Raw genomic sequence first — 26,069 nt, forward strand, 5'->3', positions numbered from 1 at the left:
TTGTTAGGAAATATTTCAGTGATTTTACTTTGAAGGAATTTCATGCAATTTTACCGTATTTTGAAGGAGCCTGGAAAAAATGTGGATTTTTGAACGTGCGTAACATTTTAATTAAAGCCCTCAAACAGATGTTGTACACACAGAATCAAACTTTGACGGTCTGATAATACGATGTTTTTCATCAAATAGAGGAACGTCTGAATCCTACTGAAGCCAGCGTCATGTTGGAGAATGTGTGTCTTTACTGTCTCCTGTTTGTCTTGTTAAGAGTGTGCACTCACTGCAGATGGTCACCCGTGAGTGTGTGTGTGTGTGTGTGTGTGTGTGTGTGGGTCTTATGTGTGTGGGTCTTATGTGTGTGTGTGGACGTGTGCTTGCTGTAAAGAGAGTCTCATCAGTATTCCTCTCACTCTGGAGGAATTAGATGCCAGAACACTGTTTTTTTTTTTTGTGCCAACTTTGATCCCGGCGCTCCCTTCAGGACCAGTAAGGTGGACAACAAACCGAACCCGTTATCGCTCGTTAATGGAGCAGCCTCGAGCTCAGAGCGTTGAAGAGCGTATTCACGGAAGTGTGTGAGTCTAATAAGCATCTCCAAATCACCCACTTTCTGCATACTCTTCTCTGTGCTTTAATCAATCCCTGACTGCTTCACTAACACATGATCTCCCCCCTCGGCTGTGAAATTAATATAACGGTCAAATCTTGTTTTAAATCTGTGGGATAACGAGCTAACTAGTAGATGCTTGAGTTTAAAGGAGAGTGCTCAGGGATGATGATACTGGTGAATAATGGTCCCTGCCATGTGTTTTTTTCCCCTTCAGCTCAGGCATCGACTTTTGAAATGCAGCGGCACATTTATCATCATCACTGAAATGATCTTCGTCTTAATTGAACAGGATATTAACATGTTACATTAAGCTTTAATGCAATTCTGTAAAGTCGATGAATATGAACTTACTTCAGGTCCTCAGAGGCCCTCGCCTGGATCAGAGGAGTCTCGACTGAATGTCCAAACACGGCACCTTCTGAGCCTAGCAAAAAAAAATAAAAAATGTAATTCACCACCGAGGATGTTTTATAGTAAAGCCCTGCATCAACTTTAATACTTTCATTGACTGAAACGTGTCTATAGAACCGTTTAAAAAGCTGTCAATCAAACCCTTCTAATGGTCAGATAACAAAGACGGACATCTTTTCTATCTCCGGAAGAGTTCAATTCAAATCACAGTAAGTTATGACTGATATCTGATTTGAACATGAACGCAAAATCAGTCACTACTTTGTCACTCTTTGCAGTTTATTATTGTCCGTTGACTCTTTTTTAAGTCCCGCCTCAAATTGTATTTCATTTAGTTAGCATTTGAGCCCTCTGGTCCTGAAGAGGCTGTTTCTCTCAGGTTTTCTTTATTGATTTATTTATTCTTTTAAATGTTATAAACTCTAGTATATTGTTTTTTGTTTTTTTTTTTATTTAATTTTGAAATGTGCTTCATAAATGAATGGGACTTGACTTGACACAGAAGAATTTGAATTCTCACATTAGACGCAGAAAAGTGCAGCATGACCTGATGTCATTTAATTATAACTATGAAGACATCTGGACTTCCAGGACACTTAAATCGTGTAATGTTTCGGGGTCCTTCATCAGCATTGTAGGCGCAAAGAGAAATCTGTTCTATTAGTTTATCTTTCTTTTATGAGGCATGCAGCTTAACTCTACTTTACCTGTTTTTCTTGAGTAAAACTACAAATGACATCATAATACATGCTTTACCATGGTTGCGCAATTAAACCATGTTTGTCTCTTTGTTCTGTCAAATTGTGTTCCATTTGAGGTCCAAACTACACCAGTTTTCACTCAGATAGATGATGATGGATGGCTTTTAAGTTCTTCCTCCAATATTAGAATATTTTTAAAACACAGTACAGCACACTGTACCTGTGACGGTGAACTTTTCAGTTGTCATGATGACCTCCTCCTCATCTGCAGTGAACAGCAGTTTGTCTCCACCTTTACTCCATACCTCCAGCCTCTGACACTGAGCCTCCACAGCTTCAGGTCCTGCAGAGAGAGAGAGAGAGAGAGAGAGAGAGAGAGAGAGAGAGGGAGGGAGGAAGAGAGATAGAGAGAGAGACATCCAGGTAAGAGCTTTTTTATTTCATCAAATGAAATCTAAAAACACCGCAGATTGCACTCAAGCACAGCGCTAGAAATTCAATTGAAAGTCTTTTACATACTTTGTATTTGTATTTGTTTGCTTTCCAGGAAGAAACATGCATAACGTTTTGAAAATTAAAAGCATTAACAGAAGACATTTTTATCCAAAATGTTTCCTTTGTCTGCAGGGCGGACAGTAATGCACTTTTGGAAGACGATGCGCTCAATTAAAAGGTAGCCTTATTTGTTCCTTGACTCTTAACTCAGCTTTTTGAAACAAAGTTTGGGCATGAAAGGCTATTAGCAATGTGAAAAACTGTGCAGAGTGCTTCCTCTGCAAATGAAAGGCGCCCTGACGAAGCTTTGCTTTTACAATGGATGGAGACAAATCAGTAATCTGTTCCGCTTGTGAGGAATATTAATTCCGGTTCTCCAGACTTTGGTGTTTTTCCAGATGTGCATGCAGAAACTTATTTTTCTCTCTCTTCTCTTCTAGCTTTCATTAATCCACGGGCTTCTGGGGAATTTAATTATTCTCGCCAAGTTTCATCTCATTTCAGACAAAAACGCACTTTCTACAAAAGCAGGCACTAATTTTCCGAGGAGGGTCAAGCGCGACCAAAGCGTGTCATATCAGCAGTCTTTTCAAATCAGCATCAACTCTCAACTTATGTTGGCTAAGATCAATAGCTATTAATGTTAATAAGCAGGTCATTTGCCTTCCAGTGATCATTAATCATGTAAATGACTTTGGTAATTTGGGCTGACTGATGGTTGAACTTGATGATAATAAGAAGAATCCATTGTCCTTTCAATAAGTGCAGCAAAGGTTAGTGTCTGCAAGAAACTGCAGAGTCTTATTCTTTGAAGGCAAAAAGAGGTTCAAAGAGAATTTCCAGATGAATCATCGCTCGTCTTATCTTGATTACAGTCATTAATAAAATAGATCGATCATGGCATTAACAGTCAGCGACAGCTTCATTTAAGATCACTTTTTAACTAGCTGTACTTTAAAGAGCGTAATGGACATTAACATATAATCCTGAGTTTCTTTAGACACTCAGGGACACAGGTAACACATCAAGAGCTGTAAGACTCGAAGCCAAAAAGTGCAGTTCCTTGAGTGGCCACTGGAGGCTTGCCTCAGATGCGAGTCAATCTGTTACATTTTTAAACACACAGTATGTAAAGTCCGCCACAAGGGCGCTCTCCTAACAAGGTTATTGTTACATTTCATGTTATTACATTTAATTATAAGCGCCTTTCTGGACACACAAGGACACTGATGTTGTGGAGTGTATTTCTTTTCCCTGATATCGTGAATACACTTGTTTTTCTTAAAACCAGGTTGATATCATATGAACTTGTTTCTCCTACAGGAGAATAAACCAAAGTTTTACACTCAGGTAGCTCGTGGTAAGTCTGCCTTGGATGGTAAAGACTTTGTGGCTAATAATCAAATCCACTATGGAGAAAATGAATGGGAGTTTTACTTCCAGAACCACACTGTTTAGCCCTAATAGCAGGTGTGTGTTCCTATTTTGACAATGACTGGCTCAATCGTTGTTCTTATACACTGGTTTATTGTAGTAGGCAGTGCGTAGGACTCCGGGGTTTTCATTTCGCTTTCCCCCACACAGAAGAAGTCTGGCTTCAGTGAAGAAGTTATAATATACGTAAATGCCTTGGCCATTTACTGTTTAATTCAACAGCAATGACAGCGACAGACATAAAACCAAACAAGTCTTTCAAACAGCATCAAACAAATGTGTGTCGTCACAGTGGCTACGTCCACTCACTAACTAAAGGTCATTGTTAAACCTCATTGTTAAACTAACTTCAGACAGCGATCCCCCACACTGGTAATGACAACCTTCTCATGTGAAATGGCAACAGACAGAATTAGAGACTTACCCACTGTGAGCTGCCCGGTCAGCTGGCCTTGTTCGTTTCTGACGTTCAGGGTTACATTCTTCTCTGACTGAAAGACCAGCATGCTGTCCTAGGGGGAAGTATGAATTGGGAAGGAGAGAGACGAGAAGAGAAAGAAAGAAAGTAGAAGAATAATTGTGTTATATTAGAATTGTTTATCTTTCTTTGGGATACCATAGGTAGGAGATTTGAGTCTTGCTTAAGCAAATTATTTTTCGTTGTCGTTGAGATCGGGGAGCTGGTTGGTAACACCAGTAAAAATGAAAGGTGTATCAATCCTGAATCATCCCTAGAAACCACATAAAGAGGGGCTGTTGGAGAAGATCTCTGGCTAACCAACAACTTTGACTTTTCTTGGAAGTCGTGTCGCAGCTGTAACAAGATATTAACACAACAATGACCGATTTTCCCTCGTATGGCTGACACAGGCAAACCTGGCTGCAAACTACTGCTTCTTTCTAAATCCATCATGTGGTGCAACATCGACATATATTTGGAGTTAATATATAATCTCCTTCTAGCTGCGAATGCTCCTCGATGTAACCTCTCTTACATTACACAGATGATTGAATCATTCATTGTCAATTTCACATTTTTATTAGAGCTATACGCGGGTCATTAGTTCCATATGCTCTAAACTAACTGCAAACCCCGCTGTGTGTCTTTAGTGGAGGTGGTGTTCTTCATTTTGCTCTTTAGTTCATCACAGAAGTGACTCACTTATTAAATCCACTGACATATTGAATTTGGATTCCTTTTTGTCGTATTAAATCTGTTAGCATTCAGTCACAGGAGTCGTATTCAAGCTGGTGTTTTCTAGGTGTGATGAACTTCATGCTCTCCTTAAAAAAAAAAAACTAGGGATAACATGGTAGCAGATCATCTGAAGTGTGTGCAGTGTGTATCTTTATGGAGGTCATTCGGTTCATTTTGATTCCCCTGCTTGCTCTCTCTAGCTCATCCTGAACAAAAGTTCTCCAGGAAGTACTGCGTCGCGAAGAAAATCCGAGTTCTTGATTTGAAGTCTACTTTAAAGAGTTTAAAGGTCTTGAACCGTTTTCCTGAGGGGGGCCGTGACTGCGATGCTGTTGCTCTCCTCAACACTTCTTTGGGATCACATGAAAGACTTCTTAGTCGACGCGCCTGTTGAGGAAGGTCAAGTGCGGATCAGAGCGAATGAACATAAATGGAGCCTCTTGTTGAAGGTGCACTGGGCCCCGTCAGACTGAGAAATTACCATGGCTGCTGTAAGGCAGAGGATGCTTCCCTGCATACAATGAATAACATCAGAGCCCATACGCAGGAGCACGGCCCGCCGCTCCGATGAAATAGCTGAAGACAAAGCTAACTCGTCACTGTACTGTCGTCCTGAGAGCAAAATAAAATGCAGACCTTAAAGTGGAGGAGAAGAAGGGCACTGCTCTGGGTTTAAACCATAATCCAACACACATATTTGCATACATATATACACATTTTTAATTATATTTGATTGTTCTGCCAGCGGCTCATTTTAATACTGAGCTAAACAAGAAAATATAAGTTGAAAATGTACGCCTATTATGTCTTAATTTTCTCATTTGAAAATCAAATCCTGCAGGCAAGCTTTCCATGCGCAGGGTACCGGCTGTTTTGGGACATGTTTGAAGGAATATTTAATAGTTTTCATATTAAAAAGGGCCTCTTTATTTCAGTTTAATACTGTTAGCGAAATTAAATTGGCTCCAGAGAACTGGGGTTTGACGGATGTTCAGATCTCTGAGGCAATGCTGCTGCTGCTGATCCAAAAAGCTTTCATTTAAAATTGTGAGAATGAAACAAGTGAATGGCTTCGGTTGCATCAGCAGACTGGAATTCAGATCAGCGCTGGCGCTAACAATGATCTTTGCCGTGCGTCACTAATGCAAGTGGGTGAGACTGAGTGAGAAGTTTCACCCCAATAAAGATACACCTGCAACTGATGCTATTAATAGCTCAGTCAGGGTCTCCGGAGATAATAACCAGAGCCAACAGTCTGAACAGCAGAGATTTGATTTTAGATTTTTTTTTTTTAAACGATCTGGGCACTGTGTTGCGTCATACAGCGATGTGCGTCAGAATTAGACGGAGTTCAAATGAAAGACAAGATGCGTTTTAACTTGATTTCAAAGCGAATAAGAAAAAAAAAACGTTTATAAGATTACCACAAGGGGAAACATTCACTTCGCCATGAAACATCTTAATAAAGCTTACTCACACTAATTCAACTCAGTGTTTTAAGGGAGGGTGATGTGTTTTTTTTTTTTTTTTAAATAAGGCAGCAGATGTGCAGAAACAGTCGAGTTGTCACATTGCAGTCCACAGATATCCAGTCCCCTTTGTTTGTTGGTTTGGAGACCTAGATGGTGTAACTAAAGCTGTTTGGACGTCTCTGGCCTCCTGCCCCGTTTTATGTCCTCGCACTGTTTGCATCAGTTGTTCTAAACCATGTGCCATCGGATCAAAGGCTGCAGGCTGCAGGCCAAACAGACGAGCTACTGATTCCTTTTTCTCTGAACCCGTTCGAGCAGACGAACTCATGAGTGAAATCAACTCCTGCAGTTCTTCACATAACTAAAACACTTGTGTCTCTGCAGTTTATGATTGATATTAAAAGGAAGAAGTTCATTTAGAAAACAGTGAAAACAACTCATCAGAGTACGCTCCTCTAAAAACACAATAACCCATTCTAACTTAATTTGATCTCTGTTGTCCCTAAGAGACAGAGAACATTATTATACGATGTAGGGAAAAAAACAGGAAGTATTGAATCCAATTACTTAAATATAAACTTTCTCCTTTGTGCTTTCCATTCAAACATTCTGTGAAATAATAAAAATATATTTTAATAAACTCTTGACTTGAATAGCAGCATGGATTTTCAGACTTATACATGTAGTGACTTGGGCTAAAACATAGTCAGATAAAACCTTTCATGACAGTAAGGAAACAAGTACAAAAAAAAAAATTTGAACAAACATTATTTGATCCACCCTGTTTGAAGTTCCTGTGAGGGACAAAGAACAATATGTCTACTGAAGAACTTCAAATTTCACTTGCCAGAAAAAAGAAACTTCATAATTTCTGTTTTAAAAGTAAACACAGACATTTCCAGACAGACTTATTTCAGACTTATTTCCCATTCCTGAAATATCCACTGTATTGTGACTTTGACAGGTTGAGGTGTAGGCTTTGTGAGGCATCATATGCTTGGACATTCAAGTGTTAAGTGGATTTTAAACACTTGATGTTAAGGTTGTCCTCTTTTATGTCATAACAGAAGGTGTGCGCTGACACTGAGCTACCTGTGTGAGCTAACAGGTGGATGAATGGATGTATAGATAGAAAGACATGCAGGAGAAGCCTACAGGGTGAAGAAAATAATATACAGAATATCCATCTATCAATCTTCCTGTCGAGGTGAGACAGACATCTCAGCACAGCTATAACTGAGAGCTTCTGCAAAAAGAGGCCAACATTAGTAACACATATTAAATCGATGGTAGTATTGAGTGTCTGTAGTCTAATGTACACTTGACCCTTAAAGCAGCAGCGCCATTCAAGGTCCCAATGTGAAAGCAACAATGGCACTCTAATTTTTAAGAGTTTGAAATCATTACTGTACTTGAGTTTTTACCTGCCAGAGGCAAACTGTTTTAAAAGTTTTAGAGAGGAAGCTGTGAGCGCCCGGGCTCAAACACAGCAGGCGCACAGCAGGCAGGAAATGTGACGCATCAACATGAACACTCCTGCCTGCTTTTTGCAATCACACTGAGGAAAATAAAGGGACATATAACCCAGTGTAAATACTCTGCATAATACATGGCATTACATGAGGCCTCAGTGTTTAAACATGATACTTTGATGGTTAAGGGTGGGAATAGCAGAGTGACTCAGGTACAAAACTAAACAATAAGATACTATACTAATAAGAAAACTATAATATCATGATACAGAGACTCTGCAACAATTGATATATTGCAACATCATCTGCCATTTCTAAAGACATTATAGGCTAAATTGTTAGCATCTGTTGGCCATTTGCATATCTAGCCAATAGTAGCAACAGGTGCCTGCTGAAGTCTGTGCTGAGTCAGTCAGAGCAGTAACATTGTGAGCTGTGAAACCAAAACAAGCTGAAAGACACTAAGACATTTTTTGCCAGTGTGACGTCTTGTCAGTGTGATATCACTGATCTAAGCCCATTGGCTCGTTGTGGCAGGCCCAGCAGCTCATGTTGTATGCCCGTTAACTTCTGTGGCACGCCCACGATATGCCGTAGCCTGCGGTAGCACAGTAGTGCTAAGGTGCTAATGTTTTTGCTCCCCAGCCCTCGGAGCCAGAGTGGCTGAGCAACTGGCCAATTACGGCAGAGCCGTCAGGCCGAAACAATCAGATCAGACTTGGCACACGTGGGGACTCTGAACGTGGGCACTTCAGAGCCTTAGAGAGAGAGTCAGGAGTGACCCGGTGCATGGAGCGGCAGTACATGAAAACAGACACTTTTTTCGAACTTTAGCTATTGTGAACATACTTTAGTAGGTACATAGATTAAATATACGAACCCCAAAAAGGGCAATAATATGACCTCTTTAAGTCCTACAAAGTAAGAAACAGAAAAGCTGGATGATAATCCTCCAACAGTTCAACACAACTCTGAAGCAGATCAAATACATTTTTAGATGAGGCCAGCTTCAAGAGGTAATAGAGTCAATACTGCTGTCGAGTAATATTTTAGCCTTTTTGTACTCAACTATTTTTTTGTACAAATTCCAACAACAAATGAGAATACATACTGTCATGCAGGTTTTTTTTATAACTGGGCAGATATCCCAATGAGTGTAAACTGTATTTTCAAACTTAGCAGCTCTCCTGTCACAACACAATACAGAGAGTGCTGATTTAAGGGGCCACTTGGACTCTAATTTACTGCCAGCTACCAGAGCTCCTGCCAAAAACACTGAGGGAGCTATTTCCACTTGGTATTCACAGATTACAGCTTCAGTCATTGATGAGGTTTCAAAGTGCTGATTGATCAAAAGGAAGTGAAACTAAAGCTACTTTGAGTCCGGCGCTGACAGCAGCTTGGATTCAGCGAACATATAAAAGAGAGAAATCATGCTATATTTAACTTTAAGATACCTGGGGTGCACTACTGAGGTCATTGCTGTTTGTGGTAATGGCTTATTGATCAATGGTGGTTATCTGACTGAGGAACAGCACGGTGCACTGTGCTGTACACTCATTGGATAACCGTAATCCCCTCGCTCTTGCAGTGCTTGACATATTTCCTCAGGTGAGAAATATCGAGTGACCCACAGAGATTTTTGTCCTGCAAATATCTCTGGTGCGGATAGATAAGGGGGCCGGTGCACAGCACGTCTGTAAAACAAGACAATAAAAATGTCTGCAGGTAGTATTGCACCGGGGAATGAAATATTGCCTTTGTTTAGTGTTGGGCTTGGGTGTCAGCTATGGCCTTGAGGTGTTTTCTAATGCTAAGCGCACAGCTGTTTTATTCAAATCACCACTTAGCTCAGACTTGGACATCAAAGTCCAAGAGTGGGCTATTCCGAGTTGTTTCTCGATCCTCTGTGGCGAATTGTACCCCACTTCCTCTGTCGACATCCCTCAAAAAAATCAAATTTACATGGAACCCCGGCTTCCAGTGCTTGAAATTGCTTTCCGCACCATGCCTAATCACTTGAAAAAGGGGATGATCCAACCGAGTGTCTGTGTGTCGTGTGGGAGAGGAGAAATTTGGATCAACTTTGCGCTGGAGCTGTGTTGGTTAATCTACTGAACATCAAAGAGGAGAAAGAGGAGAGAGAGATGAGGGAGGGAAGTGAGAGAGGGGAATTTATTGCGTGGGCTTGATTGGATATCCAGTGGGGCGGGGGGGGGGGGGCTGTGGTCCCTCTGTAAATGCCTGTAATCTCCTGTAGGGTTTGTATGTGGCCTGAGAGGAGCCGAGAGGTAGCCTATTACCCATCTCCGGCCGATGGGAGGACCTGATAGTGCGCTGTGGAGGGGGACAGGAAATGAGGAGGAGAAGGATGTGGGGAGAAAGAGTGTCTATCCAAGCACAATATAAGTTAACATCAAAGTATCATCAAGCCAGAGTTCAGGGGAAGTTGGCCTTTGTTGTTAATGAATTGATCATAACTTCCTCACCGCTCAGATCAATATCAGCTTGTCTGCAGCTTGGGCGAGATCTTCACACGGGTTTCAGTCGATGGTTGTTACTCCGAGTTCATCATTGCTACAAAGTATTGATCAACAAGAGGCGAGGTGCGAGTTGTGGAAAAGAGTAAAGGGAGCAACTTACCCTTCTGGACTGGATCTCGCTCACATACAGAGGCAGGACAAACTCAGAGATCCCCTCCAGGTGAATCCCGTCCGGGTTCAGCTGCAGGTTCCCCATCCCGTCCTGAAACAAACCAGGACAACCAGTGAGGCTGTGACGAGCACGGCCGATTTTTTCCTGGTTTAACTCAAAGGATTATCTCTTCCTGAATGCATCAAAAATTGGTATCCCGCTGTCACTGAACTGCATTAGGAGGAGCGTACGGAGGGCCAGTGGAGGGGCGGCAGAGCTGAGTGACAGTGAGAAAGTAGGACATGACATGGAGGTGACAATAGCGCAGACACTCGGAGGTGTCAGGGTGACGGGCGGCATGCAGGGGGAGGCGGGCTGAGGAGAAGCAGGCTAATGTGGCAGCTGTGAGATGAATGTTGATGACAAAGAATGTATGGTCAAATATATTTACCAGAGGCTTTGTGGATCATTATTAACACTTTTAAATTGTTGTGTTACAAGAAATAACTTAAAACCTCAGAAAGCAACAACATCAAAAGAATTGGACTTAAATATAAAATAAATTTGAGCTTGTACTGTAGAACAAATCCTGTTTACATTACACTTGTGCCGACCATTACAGTTCAATATTTCAGAGGCTATTTCCAGGTTCACTGGTACATTTCAGGAAACTGAGGCATATTCACTGAATTCTCCTGCTATGACAAGTCAAAATGTCCACCATGAAAAACACAGCGTCATTAGTGGGCACCTTATGTTGTGTAGTTAAGACGTGGACATACAGAAAGACCATTATGCTGCATTTTATCTAATGGCCAACAGGCGATGACGCCACTTCACGATTCGTCTTTTGCCTCACCAGACATTTTTCTGACCTGTTTATGGTCTCAATCTGCCGTTTCAAATGTTCTTCAAAAAAGCATGATTCATATTTCTTAAATCATTTTGCTATTAAGAGTAAATCTGATGATGAATCTGGATATGTGTTTAAGGACTTGCTAACTGTGTTCGATAAGAAGTTACCACGGCAACGGTCAACCACAATAGAGAAAGAAGAGGATAGAAGTTAGATGTCATCAGTTAACATTAAGATTAATCGGATCAATCTTAATTGAAAAGTAAGGGATCATCCCTTACTTTTCAATTTCAACTGAAAAGATTTGATTCAAAAACACAATTTCCAAGCCCTAATAAAAAATAATTTCCCACATTTTTTCATTCAGGATGTGATTTTGGTGGTAGATAATTCAGAAGGAATCCACAAAAGTTTATGCCGTGGTACACGTCAGTGAGCAAAGTTAGTTTGAGAGCATCTTTTGTGTGCGCGGATGGGATGTGTGTGAACAGATGGGTTCTGACGGACGTGTTGGTAGAAGCCATAGTGCTGGCAGCACAAATGGATGGAGATAGTGAATTATAGAGGCAGAGGAGAGCTCCATTATACGTGGTAGAGAGAGACAGGACGGGGGACATATGGGAGGACAAAGTTGTGGAGGCGGTGGGTGGGGAAGTGTGGAGCTCTTTGTGTGTCAGCAGCCAGACGTTAAAGTCACTCCTGTGCTGAAGTGGAGGTGATGTGGTGGGAGTGAAGGGTGTGTGAAGCTACAGTCAGTCAGACGTTTAGGTGTGAGACAGCAAAAACAGGAGGGCGGTACGACAGATCAGTCGTGACTCGCTGAAGGCCTAGGACGAGCTCCTCAGCATTGGTGAAAGAAAGAAAGAAATGAAAAGACACAGGCCATGATTATGTGGTGGAAAAATGACAACTAGAAGATTCAGCTTTGTCTGGTTTAAAAGAAAAGTGCAGAGTCAAAGATATCTGCCAAGGACCTGCTGTCCTTCACAAGGAGACAGACGTTTAAGTGTCCTTTTCTGAAACACAGGGATCCTCCTTGTGCCTGTACAACTTTACAAGGCGACTCTTTGCTATTGCTTTGATCGAGGACAGAGCTGTAAAGTTGGTGCAGATACAGAATTTTACTTCCGTTATACTTTAAGACAAGACACAGAAATACAAACAGGCAATGTCAATTTGGAGAAACCAGCTAGGAGAGTATTTTTTGTTAAGGTACAGAGAGGTGCCTTAGTATTGAAGAACTTGTCTCTAAGTTGTCACGATAAAAATGCAAATTTGATTTGGGTTAAATGATTGAAACTCCACTATTTTAAAGTAGGAGGGCATGGTATTGGAAGACATTTTTAAATAAAGATATGTGGGATCAATAGTGTGCACCTTTAAAAGATTTCAGTACTTTTCTGTGAAACACTTGAGATCAGGCGGTAGTAATAGCTTCAGGTTAACTTGTTCATTCAACAGATGTCAAGATTTTGGACTGCTGTAAGTGAAAGGTTGAGGGCTCTAATAAGAATATTTCAATTCCACATTGTGAAACTGTAAAAAGTGGATATGCCCAGTGGGTTAAATACTTTTGCAATGTACTGTAGTTACCGTAAAGCCTGGGCTATGAAACAAATGAAAATAATACGAGGCGGCTTGTATTCTTTTCAAACAAAACAGCAAAAAATAGAACAGAATATCAAACTGTGAATTTACCCCAGAACGTATATTTAACTGTGCACATAACTAGGATGATTTGGTCTTGCTTTGTAAGACAGCCCATCTATCCCAACCTGCATATGATATAAACACCAGATGCACACGGTCCTCTAATTGAGATCTGCCTTTATTTGTGCGGCAACACCGAGCTAGTTAAAGGGACTGGGCCTCAGATTGGGATGGGCTAATATTTGAAATTTTACAGTATTATTCCTATTATTACTTTTTTAGTAATTTGCTATTTATTGAAACCAGATACAAAAACCTTTTTTTAACTGAATCCTGAAAAGGATTTCACTGTGTTACTCTACACAAAGGTGCATTAATAGTCTTTACACCAGCAGAATGTTAGTGACAGCAAATCCTGATGACTCCAACTCTGATTTACAAGGTCGAAGCAGACATCAACATTTTCTCCCCACTCAGTCGCTCATAATTATAATTTGAACTATGTGCCAAGAGTGAGGCAATTGACATGGCAGGGGGATGTAATAATAAGATTAAATGCAGTGTGGGAAATGTAGGATCATGCTTTTTTGGAGCTTGACCAGAAAACAATGCTCTCATGCCAGAGGCCCCCGGAAAAATGATAATACGACCAATCCAGCAGGGTGTAGTTTGGCATGTGTTTTCTTATTTAGCTGCCCGTGTCCTCAGAGATGGGGAGCAGGAAGTACATTTTCTGGAGCGACACCAGCAGCACTGATAAGGTCTTTTGCTCGCGACACAGATTGATGGGAGGCAGAGGAGTAGAGGAGTGATAGCAGGAACCCGGGGACGCATCCGTCACAGAGGGGGGATGCTGCCATCCCCAGTTTGTTGACAAAATGCTAAATTGTGTGCATTGTCCCTGGAAATGTCAGAGGAGCTCGCAGCAGCTGCCTGTTTGGTTTTCCGTTTGGAGATTAACAGGCACTGTGTCAGTCGGGCTGCTGCCGAGTCTTTTGTGATTCTTTATCAAATCCAGATGAGACAAAGTGCACAACATGAGATGATGCCTGTGACACATTGAGGATTCTTCCCCTGAGACGTCGTATTAAGGTCAAAGAGAGAAATCAGGAGAAGTCCTTGACTACATTACAGTGAATTAATAAATACTGACTTTAGAAACAGTCAAATACGCAGATCATTATTGAGCCCAGTGTTGAGACCAAATGTTTTTCATCATCTACAAATTGATCTCATTTTGTTTAATTGACAAATCCAGACTTTTCTGTAACCGAAGCACACCATTAATGTTTAGATTCATAACAATATGATAAGTTTGATGCAGTTTTTAAAAAGAAATCTAAACTAATGATTTTACGATAAATGTTAAGTTGCTTTTTTTTGTATTCATTTTGGAAGCCTTCGTAGGAAGACCCATTCACATTACTAAACCAAACTTAAAAATCAATGTACTGTTTGTTTCAGAGGAAGATTCAATTGTTGACATCACTTTTTCTGGGCTTCTGGTTGAGTTTTTATGCACTTGTCTCCCTCCAGCTACTCAGGCTCCTGCTTTACTGGTTTTTCTCTCTCATTTTGATTTAATGTTTTTGTAATTTAACATTTTTAAATCTGTTCATTATTTTATGTTACAGACTGATTTATTCTCCTTTTGAAAGTTGGAAGAGAGAGAGAGAGAGAGACCTCTTTAATTTTGAAGAAACATAAAATTGAAATTGAAATCAAAATCAGTATTAGCCCCCGAGTGAAGGATGAGAAGTCAAAGTGTTTTATTTTTTTCCACCTTGATATTTCAAACTTTAAAATTTCGTTAAAATTCACTGCAAAACTCATTTTTTATCATCGTTGGACCAGAAACTGGCAAAACGGGAACAGTGCAAACATATGTGGTGATAAATGTTAAACATCTATTTTGAGTTCACAGGAACGTCTATAGCCCCAATACATAGATTATTTTTCAAGAAAGAACTGCCAGTCTTTCTAACATTGAATATCACATTAACAGACTGTTGTATCACATCAATAAACTGCAGCTCAGGACCTTCACTTGCATAACTAAATGTTAATGCCTAACAGACTTGCTGAACTCACCACAGAGAAATTCATGACCTTCATGATCCACACCGTGAGGGCCAGGTTAACGATCATGGTGACCAGGAGTAGCAGCAGGAAGAAGTACAGGCCTCGCTTCCTCCAGCCGTACAGACCCACCGGGTACACGGCATCACAGCCGGGCCGCTGGAGGTGCAAGGACTGAGACGCGAGGATAAACTGCTCCTGGGTAATCTGGAAACAAACACAAACATTCTCATACGTCTTTAAGTTGGCTGTCTGTCAAGGATAAATGCACACGTCAGGAGCATATACAGATTGTGAGATGTTGTTACCCTGCCAACCCCACTAGAACAGACTCTAGGCTGAGGCATGGATGTTATTCTACCCTTTCTTTAAATAGTGGGAAGGGGATAAATGCCTTACTACTACAGCCTGAAACATCCATACTTCTTAAATATATATGGTTGGAAGAGGAGATTTTAGTCAAATAAACTAGGCAATGTTTTATTTTGAGGAAAAAGCTATTTTTTAGTTTGTAACTTCAACAAAGACATATCATCGGCGCTACATACTTTCAGAAATTGAACAAGTGGCAGAGTCATTCATCATCCTCTGTGCCAACAAGACAAGGTCACTGGGTGAATTTGTTTTATTAAAAAGAGATAACAAGTCAAAGTGCCTACTCTGGGGGAAATCATACATTTGGTGTTTCTTCTTCTACTGCAGAAAAGAGGACACATTACTTAAGAGTCATCATTGACAAGCTCAGCCATCAGCAGTAGAAATAACCGGCCCTGAATGGGAAAGACTCTGAAATGTTTTATTTATATTTATATTTATATTCAATACACAGAAATCTGCAGGCAAATCTTCACACTTATGGCCTCAATCATAGTGATTTAATGTAAGTTACAATCCTGAAAAACAAGGTCCTTGACTTTTCTGCTCGCCTTGACACTTCAAATTAATTTGTATAGATTAAATAACATGTCACAGCTTTGTTGGCAATGCTAATAGCTTGTTGACATTCTGTCAAACTGGATCCCCGTGATCACACACAAAGTGGCTGTGAATGACGGCTTCCTGCAGGCGGACCTGTTTACCGCGCCCCTCTGGCTGGGCTTTTTAACAATGTTGCTGCCCATCAATATTTTACATGCCATCGGGCGCTAAGCAGTTTTTATGATGCTTTATGAGGTATAAGCGAAACTTGCGCAGTTCATGACTTGAATCAAAATGACTTCTCTCTCCCCTAAACAGTCTTCATATTTGGAATACCACATTATGAACAAAACAGAGATTGCTTAATAAAAAACAGGAGGTGGATTGTGACAGAAAGGACCGTTCTGCTGCCAAAGAAATGTTCTCCACCCGAGCTGAGGATTTGCAGCCTCTGGGGAGCTCCTCCATGGGAGCTCTGATCTGAGATCAGAGAGGATGATGTCTGTCAAGTGGGCTCGTCCAGGCGAGGGCGAGCAGTAGCTGTTCTCCAGCCGGTTGTGACCGCAGGCTGAGGGTGTGAAACATCCCGTCACTGATCTGCTCTGGTGGCTGTTGTTGAAATCAAACTGAGGCGACCTGTGATCTCTCTCTCTCTCTCTCTCTCTGACAAACGTTAAACTTCAGTAAATCAACATAAAATGATCTGCAAGATCTTCCTAAAGTTCCTCATACTCCCAAGAAGCAATTATTAGTTTATCCTGCCACAACAAAATGCTTTAGTGGCATGAAGCAAACATCCATTATAGACACACCTGTGCAGAGTTTTTCCCTAAGGACAGCCAAGAAGTGTAATGCATGCATAACTCAAGTCAGAATCCCTGACCTGACATGCTTTATTCACACTCAGCATGTCATTAGCATATGACTCTGATGGCATACATCATTACATTGTATGTTTTCCTGACAGGCTGTCATGAACCGAGGCAGAATAAGCAAAGACTCTTTAGCTCAGCAAGCTAAAGGCATTTTCCAAAAAGAATTGAACTCGACTGAGCCAGATCCTGCATCCTATGCTCCCCTCAGTGAAGCTGCAGCAGCTTGCTGACACAAGGTGTGATCCTTCTGTCTGAATGAGGTGATTATTATTATTATTGTTGCAATCAATCGATGTCTCTTACAAAAAGGCGAGCAGTTGATTAATTTTATTGATTGTAAATCTGCAGACGCTGCATATTGTTGTGGTAATTGTGTTACACTGTGTGTCGGGCAGTGTTGTGTATCAGCTGGTAGAAGACGGGGTGTGAGCATGCTTCCTTTGAGCTGTGTGGGAATGTAAAGAAACACCTGCTGTTTAAGACGGCCAATTTGTGCTCGCATCTGGTTTTCTATTCTTTTAGTTCATTATCACTGGATGATTTCTCATTATCAAAATAAATCTCTTAAAATGTCGTAGATAACACAGTGTGATGTCAAATGTTTCGTTAAGACCAGGAGGAAGTCCAAAATTGAAGCAGATTTAATTCACTCTCCCACTTGGGGAACAAACCTTTTTTTTTTTTTTAAATGACTCGTCGCAATATTTGCAAAGTGTAATGGATTTTGTTGAGGATACCCAACCCATGGTGGGTTATATTTGTAAAAATATGGGAAGTGCTTTCTGGGAAACCCCTTTAATCACTACAAACTGTCATCAGGTAAAACCAATCGCGACCTCCAGTGTTGAAAAATGAAGCCAATGCGGAAGTGCAAAATCCTGCAGTCCGTCGAGTGTCCACTGGAGGCTGGCTCCATGAACACCGGAAGTCAAAAAAGCATTTTTTTACAGCATTAATTAACAACTTTAAAGCCTGGTACAAAAATAAAAATAGGTAATTTAGTTATTGTCATCGCTGGTACACACTGCACAGTGGGTGAATGTTTTTTAAAACGGCTCTGTTTTGATTTTGAAAACAATACATGTTATCCATGCAGCGCCCCCCGTAGCTGACATGATTGACAGGTGGGTGCGATGTAACGGTTCATCAAGAGGCTTGAAACCCGCCTCTGCTCCGGCTCTAAGCCTGTCGTTAGGTTGACTGCATTTCTAACATGGCGGCGGCTGCCGATGAGCCTCTGGAGCCCTCTGCTGTAACAGATAGCTGACGTCACTCAGGCTTCATCTTTAATATTTACAGTCTATGGGTAAAACCAATAGCCTTTAAACTTAATTCATGAAGAAGATTTCTGCTTTTTGAGCTGCTCTTATTTTTAATTAAAATGTCAAAAGCAAAAATGAGTTAGTTTCACTTCAAGGTTGTTAGGCTGTGAAATATTCCCTGGCTCAAGCTTTTACATTGGAATGATTTGCTGAAATCTGAATGTCTTCGGGGTTGAGATTTGTATTGTTGATTATGACAAAACAAGCTTTTCCAATATGTCACCCTGTGTTACTTGGAAATTGTTACTGGCATCTCTCACTGTTTCTTGTCATTTCAAAGATGAAAGAATTATGGATGATGATGCTTGAAGTAACGGCTGAGGAATCACTGAGACTAGTGAACCGACGTGAAGAATCATAAAACACTTAGCTGGATTATGTGAAAGTTCAGTCATTTATCATTTTACAGAGACATTAAGGTATGTTTGTGTACTTTTGTTAAACTTCCAGATCCTTCCTATTTCTGAAAGTGTTCCCTGAAAGTAAGAGAATGAATGAATGAATGAGCCATCTTTAGACCGGAATAATAACAATCATCGTCTAATAAGAGTCTCCCACAGCTCTGCTGCTTCATCCACATTTTAACAGACTGTTTCCTTGGACCGATAGTTTGCGTCGTGTCTGCAAGCGCTGGCAGATGTCTCACAAATGGGTGTTGCGACTTTGCAGCAAATACAAATGACCCATATCACTGGCCTAGAAATGTCAGTGCTTCCAATTTAACCAGCGATACAGTTGAGGGACAAGAGCATTATGAGAGGCGCTTACTCAGAGGCTGAATATAAACTCCATGCAGCGTCACACAAGACTTCTTTTACAACCACAACTTGGCACAAAGTTCAGTCAAATCACATCCTGAGATCATCTTCGAGACACTTTCAAATCTTTACACTGTAAGAAACAAGACATCTTTAAAAGCATTATTTTAGCCTCCAGCCATAACCCTGCTGGACAAACTATCAGCCTATTTTCAATCCACTGTTTCCAGGGGAAACGTCAGCACTTAACTAGCACGTCATTTCTATGGCAACCCTGTGTGCCCAACACTAGTGGATGCTGTGATTTCTTTGCAGGAGTTTTAATGCATACATTACAGCGGTCGAGTCGTGCCTCCTAAAGCGTGTTTATTCACAGAGCAAATGGAGGAGTGCATAGAAGCTGGCGTTTTGTCAATCCATCATTTCAGAATGCCGGTCACAGACGACTCACACACATACACGCCAGGCCCGACCGATGGAGATGTCTGACTGTGGCGTGTACGAGAAACAACTTGGACTTTTAAAATAACTAAATATTGATTACAAAAGCAAGCTGTGCAGCCACGTAACACTATGCTGAGTCCTATTTGTTACTTTATGTCGGCTCCAGTAGGTGTGACAGATAACTCTGCATCAGTGGAAGGCAGGGAATTACTGGTGTCCATACTGTGGGTATTACCAATCCAAACTTCATAATGAATAACTTAGATTTTAAACAGCCCTGATAAACTCATAATTTGAAAAAGGAGAGGTAGAGCACTGCATATATAGATATTAACCCCTGTGAGTAATTTGATCAAATGCACTGATAAACATATCAAACATATTTGTTGCTGAGACGTATATTTGAGGGCATTTCTTCCATCCAGCCTAAATAGAATATAAATCATTCGAGTCACAAGAATTAGCAACTCAGAGGAGCGACCTGTAGCGAGCAGTTTCAAGTCAGTTTTGCTTCATGTTAAGGAGACATTTTGGGGTTTTTCGGGGTTTTTTCTATGAGTTTCTTTTAATCAACAGATGGTGTATTAACTAATGTTTGTACAGCAGCAAATTAACATCTTGGACACCCAGAAGAAAAAAAACGACCCACCAGAAAAGCAAAAGTGGCAATATCAGCAACAAATGTACACTATATACAACTTCTGGGTTCCTATACATGCAGTGGAAAAGGACAAATACAAGAAAAGAATCAAATGTGTGATTAAGACGGCAATGATGAAATCCATTCAGAGTGGAGACAAGAGGATTGTTTTATGAAGCATAGTATTCAGAGAAATAACTTTAGCTTTGTGAGACAGACCAATAGAGAGAGAGGGTAAACTTTGTTTGGTTTGGGGGATTGTTTTGTTAATAATTCTGTCCTGAGGTAAAGCATTGCTCTTGCTTTATTTGGTGTTTTTTTTTTTAGTATTCATAGAAATAATCCGGGGTTGCTGGGTTGTCTCAGCTTTATTGCTGATGTTTGTATTCAGTGGAAGCTTCTTAGGCCTTTATCACTCAACAGTACACTGTGTAGTATTTATTTTGACCAGGACTAAAGCAAGCACTACCTTAGCCCTCTTAAGAAAAGTGAAGTTTGATTTCAGTTAAAGACTCAAAGTTCACACAAGTCAACTTCAGAAACTCTGAACTATCCCTTTAAAGGGGCTAAACAGCGGGACACCAGAGAACAGGTCCACAAAAAAATCCTTTCTCTCTAAATTCCAGTACCTGGGATGACTCCTGCCAACGACAGCTACTCCATTATCGCCTTATAAAACTATTATGTGTTCTCGTGCATACTGTGAACAAAAAAATCAGAAGAGGTTGTGTGATATCAGGTGGAGTCTAACACCATTAATATGTTCACACACCAAATAATGAATTAGATTTCTCCTCACAAAGCTCGCACAGAAAGAGAGAAAAGAGGAGATCACTGAAGTATTATCTTTTCCTTCAAAGTGTGAAATTCACTTTAAAATGCCGCAACTCAATCAGCAACTTTGGTACAAGTTAAATTACTGATCCACACAACTTGAGTTCAACTTATAGATGTGTCCCTCCACAATCAATAAAAAGATACTGAAGACATTTTTTTAGAGATGAACATTTGCAATGAACTCACTGCAAAACTCTGAATTTACAGCAATCATTTCGGAATTATCTAATGTCAACAAACTATTCTTTCTTGAGGTCCTTTTGTGACTGTGTTATCAGCTCCACTCACATTATTTGGCGCCAATTTAGTGAAATAAAAAAAGTTTTCTTCAGATTCAGGAGGGAGATGTTGCAAACACAGATGTTAAATTAAAAATCAAGGACAAATATATAAAAACTGTGAGTTAAAGCTAAATGCACTCCTTCAATTTTGTTATTTATCACACATCACATCATATTATCCCAACATTTAAAAATGTTGCCGCTCACTTTTCTTATAGCATGCGGGTCTGATTTCATTTGTTTTAACCTCTGTCTCTGAAACGTCTAACACTACATTAGTGCAAACTGTACGAAAAAAATTAAAGTTAAAACATCAAATCTTTGCATTTTAACTACTATTTAAAAATCAATTTGGTGCATTGAAACACAATAGCTCTACTATATCTTTTTAACACTCCTTGTATAAATGTTCACATAATTAGGAGTCTGGAACTGAGAATAATCTCAATCTCAAATATCTAATCCCCACATCACTTTTCTCTCCACTCAGACAACAAAGATGAAAACACCTTTTTCCAGTCTGCCCTCCTCATACAAACATCCTTGTTTAGGGAGAGCCGCTCTATCTACAATGAAATCATCACGACATGTTCGAGTGAGCTGGAGACGAGTGTCAACAGATTATCACCGACAGATGGCTGTGAAATCTACTCAAAGCTACGGATGCTTTTCCACCTACAGTCCTGATTACATGCCGTTTCTATAAATAGAAAGCAGACACCCACGCCGTAACTTGCTTCTCTGAGACAATAAGCTATAAAAACTGCTTTCTCGGTAGATCATGTGCTGTGCTGGAGAAGAGTTCAAGGATTTGTTGCATTGCAATATTTAGCTCTTTAAAAACCTACTTCATCAGTTCTTCTCAAGTTTGTGCTGAGATCTGTGTCACTTTACTTTTTGCAAGGTGAGGGTAGAAGAAGGAGAGGGGCAGCTCTTTAGAGTTTTGACGTTAGAGCTGGATGAGCCAAAGCCAGCAATTACACAGCAGTCCCCTCCCTGAGCCAGCAGGCCTCATCTTCACCAATTAGTGTACAGGTTGATATTCTACATGCTGTTTAAGATCAAACAGCTACACGCTGCAAATGCAGCAAAACGCAGCTGAGGAGCTCCTAATGAAAGAAAATGAGATGTTATCAACGCCTGATAATGTTAATCAGCAAATCGCAGAGCGCTACCTCACTCAGCGGTGCCACAGGAGTCCCGCAGGGCCGCCCGCCTCAGCTGGAGGTAAGAAAACATTTGAGGCGCACTAATGACTGTGAAGCTCGTACTCGTTCGTCCTGCTCGTGAACGCAGGACAATTGCTGAGGCAGCAACGGGGGGGGGGGGGGAAGAGTGGACACAATCAGGACATGAAGCATTTAAGCACCTGTTTGTTTAGGATTCTGTGGTTGTTCAAGTTTGACAGAAAGCCCAATCACAGACACAGGGAAGATTGAACACACAGCTGTAACTGGATAAAGCCAATTATAATTCTAAAATGTGCAACTCAATGCATCGACATAACCATTTCACATTTTGTTGATGTGACAATGAAGCATTTGGATGAGGCCGCTGCTGTCAATAGGCGCTCCACTTGAGATGTGAAATCCAATTTTTGCGGCTCCATCATCTCTGGTGGATGTACAATAGCAGAGCATCTCGTCGATGGCTTCACCTTGACCCCGAAAGCAACAAAGTAAACCCCACTGTAAGGAGGAGTCCGGCTGGGATCAAAGATCTCTAATATGTCCAGCACAAGGGAAAGGTTGCAGCTGTTCAGTCAGAGCACAAACATCACAGACTGGTTTGAAGATTGGTTTTCAGAGAGAATTTTCTTTTTTTTTTTCACATGCACGTCTGCTTTTGATGACATTTTCATGAAAGCATCTGCAACCCGGCAACGCAAAAGTATCGCAACAAACCTCTCTGCACCTCTAACCTTTGCATCTGTTGTGTCTCAAAGGCTCCCGCGGCTTCTGTCATCGCCCTCCTCGGAGTTGATGATGCTCTGGCAAACTGCTGATGTAAACAGACAGACACTTCTCCACACTACACTAGCTTTCGCTGCTAATCCCTGAGCAAATCCTTGGAGAGCCTACGGGGCCATTTTGGACAGCACCCCGTAGGCGTCATTTGCATTCATCAGTTATAATGTTATCAACACAAATAATGTCCCAAAGACCTCAAAAGTGGATTCTTACACTTGAAATCCAGGAATATAAAAGCTGCTCATCAAAGGTGACAAATTGGCCCAAAAAATAAACTTGCAGACTTGTCACTAAGTGGGAAGGAAGTGCTGGATCAGCTCAGAGCCAGAGTGAGCAGGAGTGATTTCTTGACTGATAAGCATGACCCACAGCTAAGCCTGGAGCTTTTTGGTGTGTGTACGGAGTGTGTGTGCTTCGGGTATGTGTGCGCAGAAGGCCAATAGATCGCCTTCAGTGCACACAGCCAAACAGTAGCTGTGCTGTGTGGGTTTCTGACACCGTGCAGCCTCTTTTCTTTTGCACTGCAGCACTGGAGACAAGATGCATTCACTGTACCCAGAGGTTACTGCCTCCCTTCACTACAGCTTGGAATGATAATGAGACACCATGCAGGAGGAATATTCATAAGCTGTCACATTACAGTGATTCTTCAAGAGGAAAATGCATAGAATATGAGGTGTAGTGCAGGATGGGAGCTATGTAAAGAACTCAAGGAAGGCTTCCTGAGGCGTTTGAGCGCTGGTCAGCGGTTATTAATCATCATGTTCCCGCCTGGAGGGAGATGCAAACACTGCAAGACTTGAACAGTGCGCAGACACTTCACATTCATCTTTAATTAGCAGGTTTTTTTTTAATGCAACAATTGAAGCAAAGGGTGCACCTGTTGCAGAAGAGCACTCAGGAGACGCTCGAGTTTGAACTGCTGAATAAAACAACACAATACTCCGATAAATTATTCATAAACAGGTCCGTGAAGTACACTCAAATCCTGTCCTGTACAGCAACGTTAATAAAAACTCAATTTCCCCGTTGCGTCACCGAGATTTCCCCGTCAAACTGTCACCAATTTCACTAATAAATGTGTCTTTTTTCAATTCAATTAAATAAAAAAAAAACCTCACAATTTCTACATTGTAAGCTTACCTTCAACGTCTCTATGTCGAGAGTGGCCGACTGCTCCATGTTATAATCTCATTTGTCACAGTTACATATTTCCACAAAGTTGAAAAAAGCAAAAAAAAACCGCACGAAATTCAGCCCCGACGAGCGAGCTAGCTAACTCTTCTTCTTTCTAAATAAATGAATAAATAAATAAACGTATCCAATGTTAAAGGTAAGTAACACTGTTTAACTACATAATAACAATGCTTTAGTGATATGTTAAACCCATTATATTTGCTGTTTCTACAGTCCAAACTGGCTGCTGCACTCAGGTACTTTTCTTCCAGGCAGCTGATGAGACGAGTAGCGCAGCAACGGCGAGTCAGACACAATGAGGCCATGAACATCCGGTTGTGACTTTCAAACTAAAGGTCTCAACACGAATGCCTATATATTGGTTATTTCTCCCATGAGATGTTGCCGGTTTAAAAAGAGATGCACTGTTCTAAAAACTGTGCTTTATTTGAGCATTTATTTTGTTCGTCAACATATATTATTCGCCAATGATATAATTTTACTCCGTACACGGACCTGTATGCTATTTTTCTTCTCTTCTACTTCACTGTGGGGGCATTTATTGTACATTTTATTCCATTGAAGTGTCTTAAATATCTAGGACAGAGATATTCTACTGCTCTTTTAGTTGTATAACGCACACATCTGGAAATAATTTGTATCTGATAGAGGAGTCCCCGTCAGTTGAATGTTTGCTCAGAGGTGTTGTTCTATGAGTTGGCAGGAAATTCTTAAATCTAAGACAGGATCCCCCACAGTGGAAGGTAAACAAGGGGACCCCTGTGTCCAGAGAGATACCCAAGAACAGGAAACAGATGTCCTCATGTGTCCTGTGACATTGTGTATAAATAGCACTCTCAGTGTATGTTCGAGAGAGATCATTATTGGCTACATGACTCTCCTGGGTAGACGTGTTCAGTGATTCTGCATCTTGTTAATAAATAATTCTGTTTAAAAGCAAGTCAGTCTCAACGGCGAATTTCTTCATCATCAAACATATCATCAACAACGGAAATCCACATCACCATTATCTAAAATCAAACAAAAACTTAACTTGTAAATTAAGATATGTTGTTTTAGGTCAAGCTATTCAATCTATAAACAAATAATTACAAGTCCTTCCTTGCCAGCTAAAACAAGTGATGTAGGCCGACATGTAGGTCATTATTATCAAGTTTTATAATTCTGAAATTGACATCCGCATGATGTCTTCTTTTCACAGTCATATAGGCCTACAAGTACATTTATATCATGCAAATGAAATAAACTATTACGTTTTTTTATTTGAAAGTTGGGTGAGGCAAGGTAAGAGTATAGGGTAGGTTAGGATAAAGCATGGTGAAGCTAAACCAGAAAAAGATGTAGGCTAGTTGTATTCAGATCATTTAGTTGAGTAAAAGTTAAAATATCATTGCCATACAAAATAGCGACTATCATCACATGTAAACTTTAATATACAAAAAAATGTTTAGTGGATGTGCAGAAGTAGCATAATAGAAGCAAATATACTGTTTCCAAATTGTCTAGTAAGTGACATTGGTTTGCTAATGTTTATACTTCGGTTGTTATAATCACACACAAAAACGCATCTTATTCTGAAAAAAGGGTTGCGCTCAATTTCCTGTTTAGTCATAGTATAGTACTGTTGAATTGATACTACAGTGAAATTCCTCCAAGAGGCGATGGATATGTTAAATACTTAGAAATATGTGATAGTGTCTCATATGTGACCACATTCAGCAGCAACAAAGAAAATCCCAGAGTCTCAATGATTCTGCATGTGGATGTCATATAGACCTAGGTTACAGGCTCATTATGACCACCAAAACATTCAAA

General features: G+C 40.6%; 1 protein-coding gene across 1 annotated transcript in view; it reads right to left on the bottom strand.

Annotated features, from left to right (window-relative positions):
• Window positions 1-24,526, bottom strand: part of LOC132958769 (zeta-sarcoglycan-like) — a 34,400-nt gene extending 9,874 nt beyond the window's left edge. Inside the window, exons 1-6 of the mRNA XM_061031807.1 lie at window positions 24,201-24,526; window positions 15,025-15,219; window positions 10,437-10,538; window positions 4,076-4,163; window positions 1,943-2,065; window positions 962-1,034 (exon numbers count right to left, since the gene is read on the bottom strand). Coding sequence (XP_060887790.1) covers window positions 962-1,034; window positions 1,943-2,065; window positions 4,076-4,163; window positions 10,437-10,538; window positions 15,025-15,219; window positions 24,201-24,239 — 620 coding nt within the window. The 5' untranslated portion in view covers window positions 24,240-24,526. The remainder of the gene's footprint in view (window positions 1-961; window positions 1,035-1,942; window positions 2,066-4,075; window positions 4,164-10,436; window positions 10,539-15,024; window positions 15,220-24,200) is intronic.
• Window positions 24,527-26,069: the final 1,543 nt, after the last annotated feature.

This window comes from Labrus mixtus, chromosome 23, assembly GCF_963584025.1.
Source record: "Labrus mixtus chromosome 23, fLabMix1.1, whole genome shotgun sequence".
In the NCBI taxonomy this organism is placed as follows: domain Eukaryota; kingdom Metazoa; phylum Chordata; class Actinopteri; order Labriformes; family Labridae; genus Labrus; species Labrus mixtus.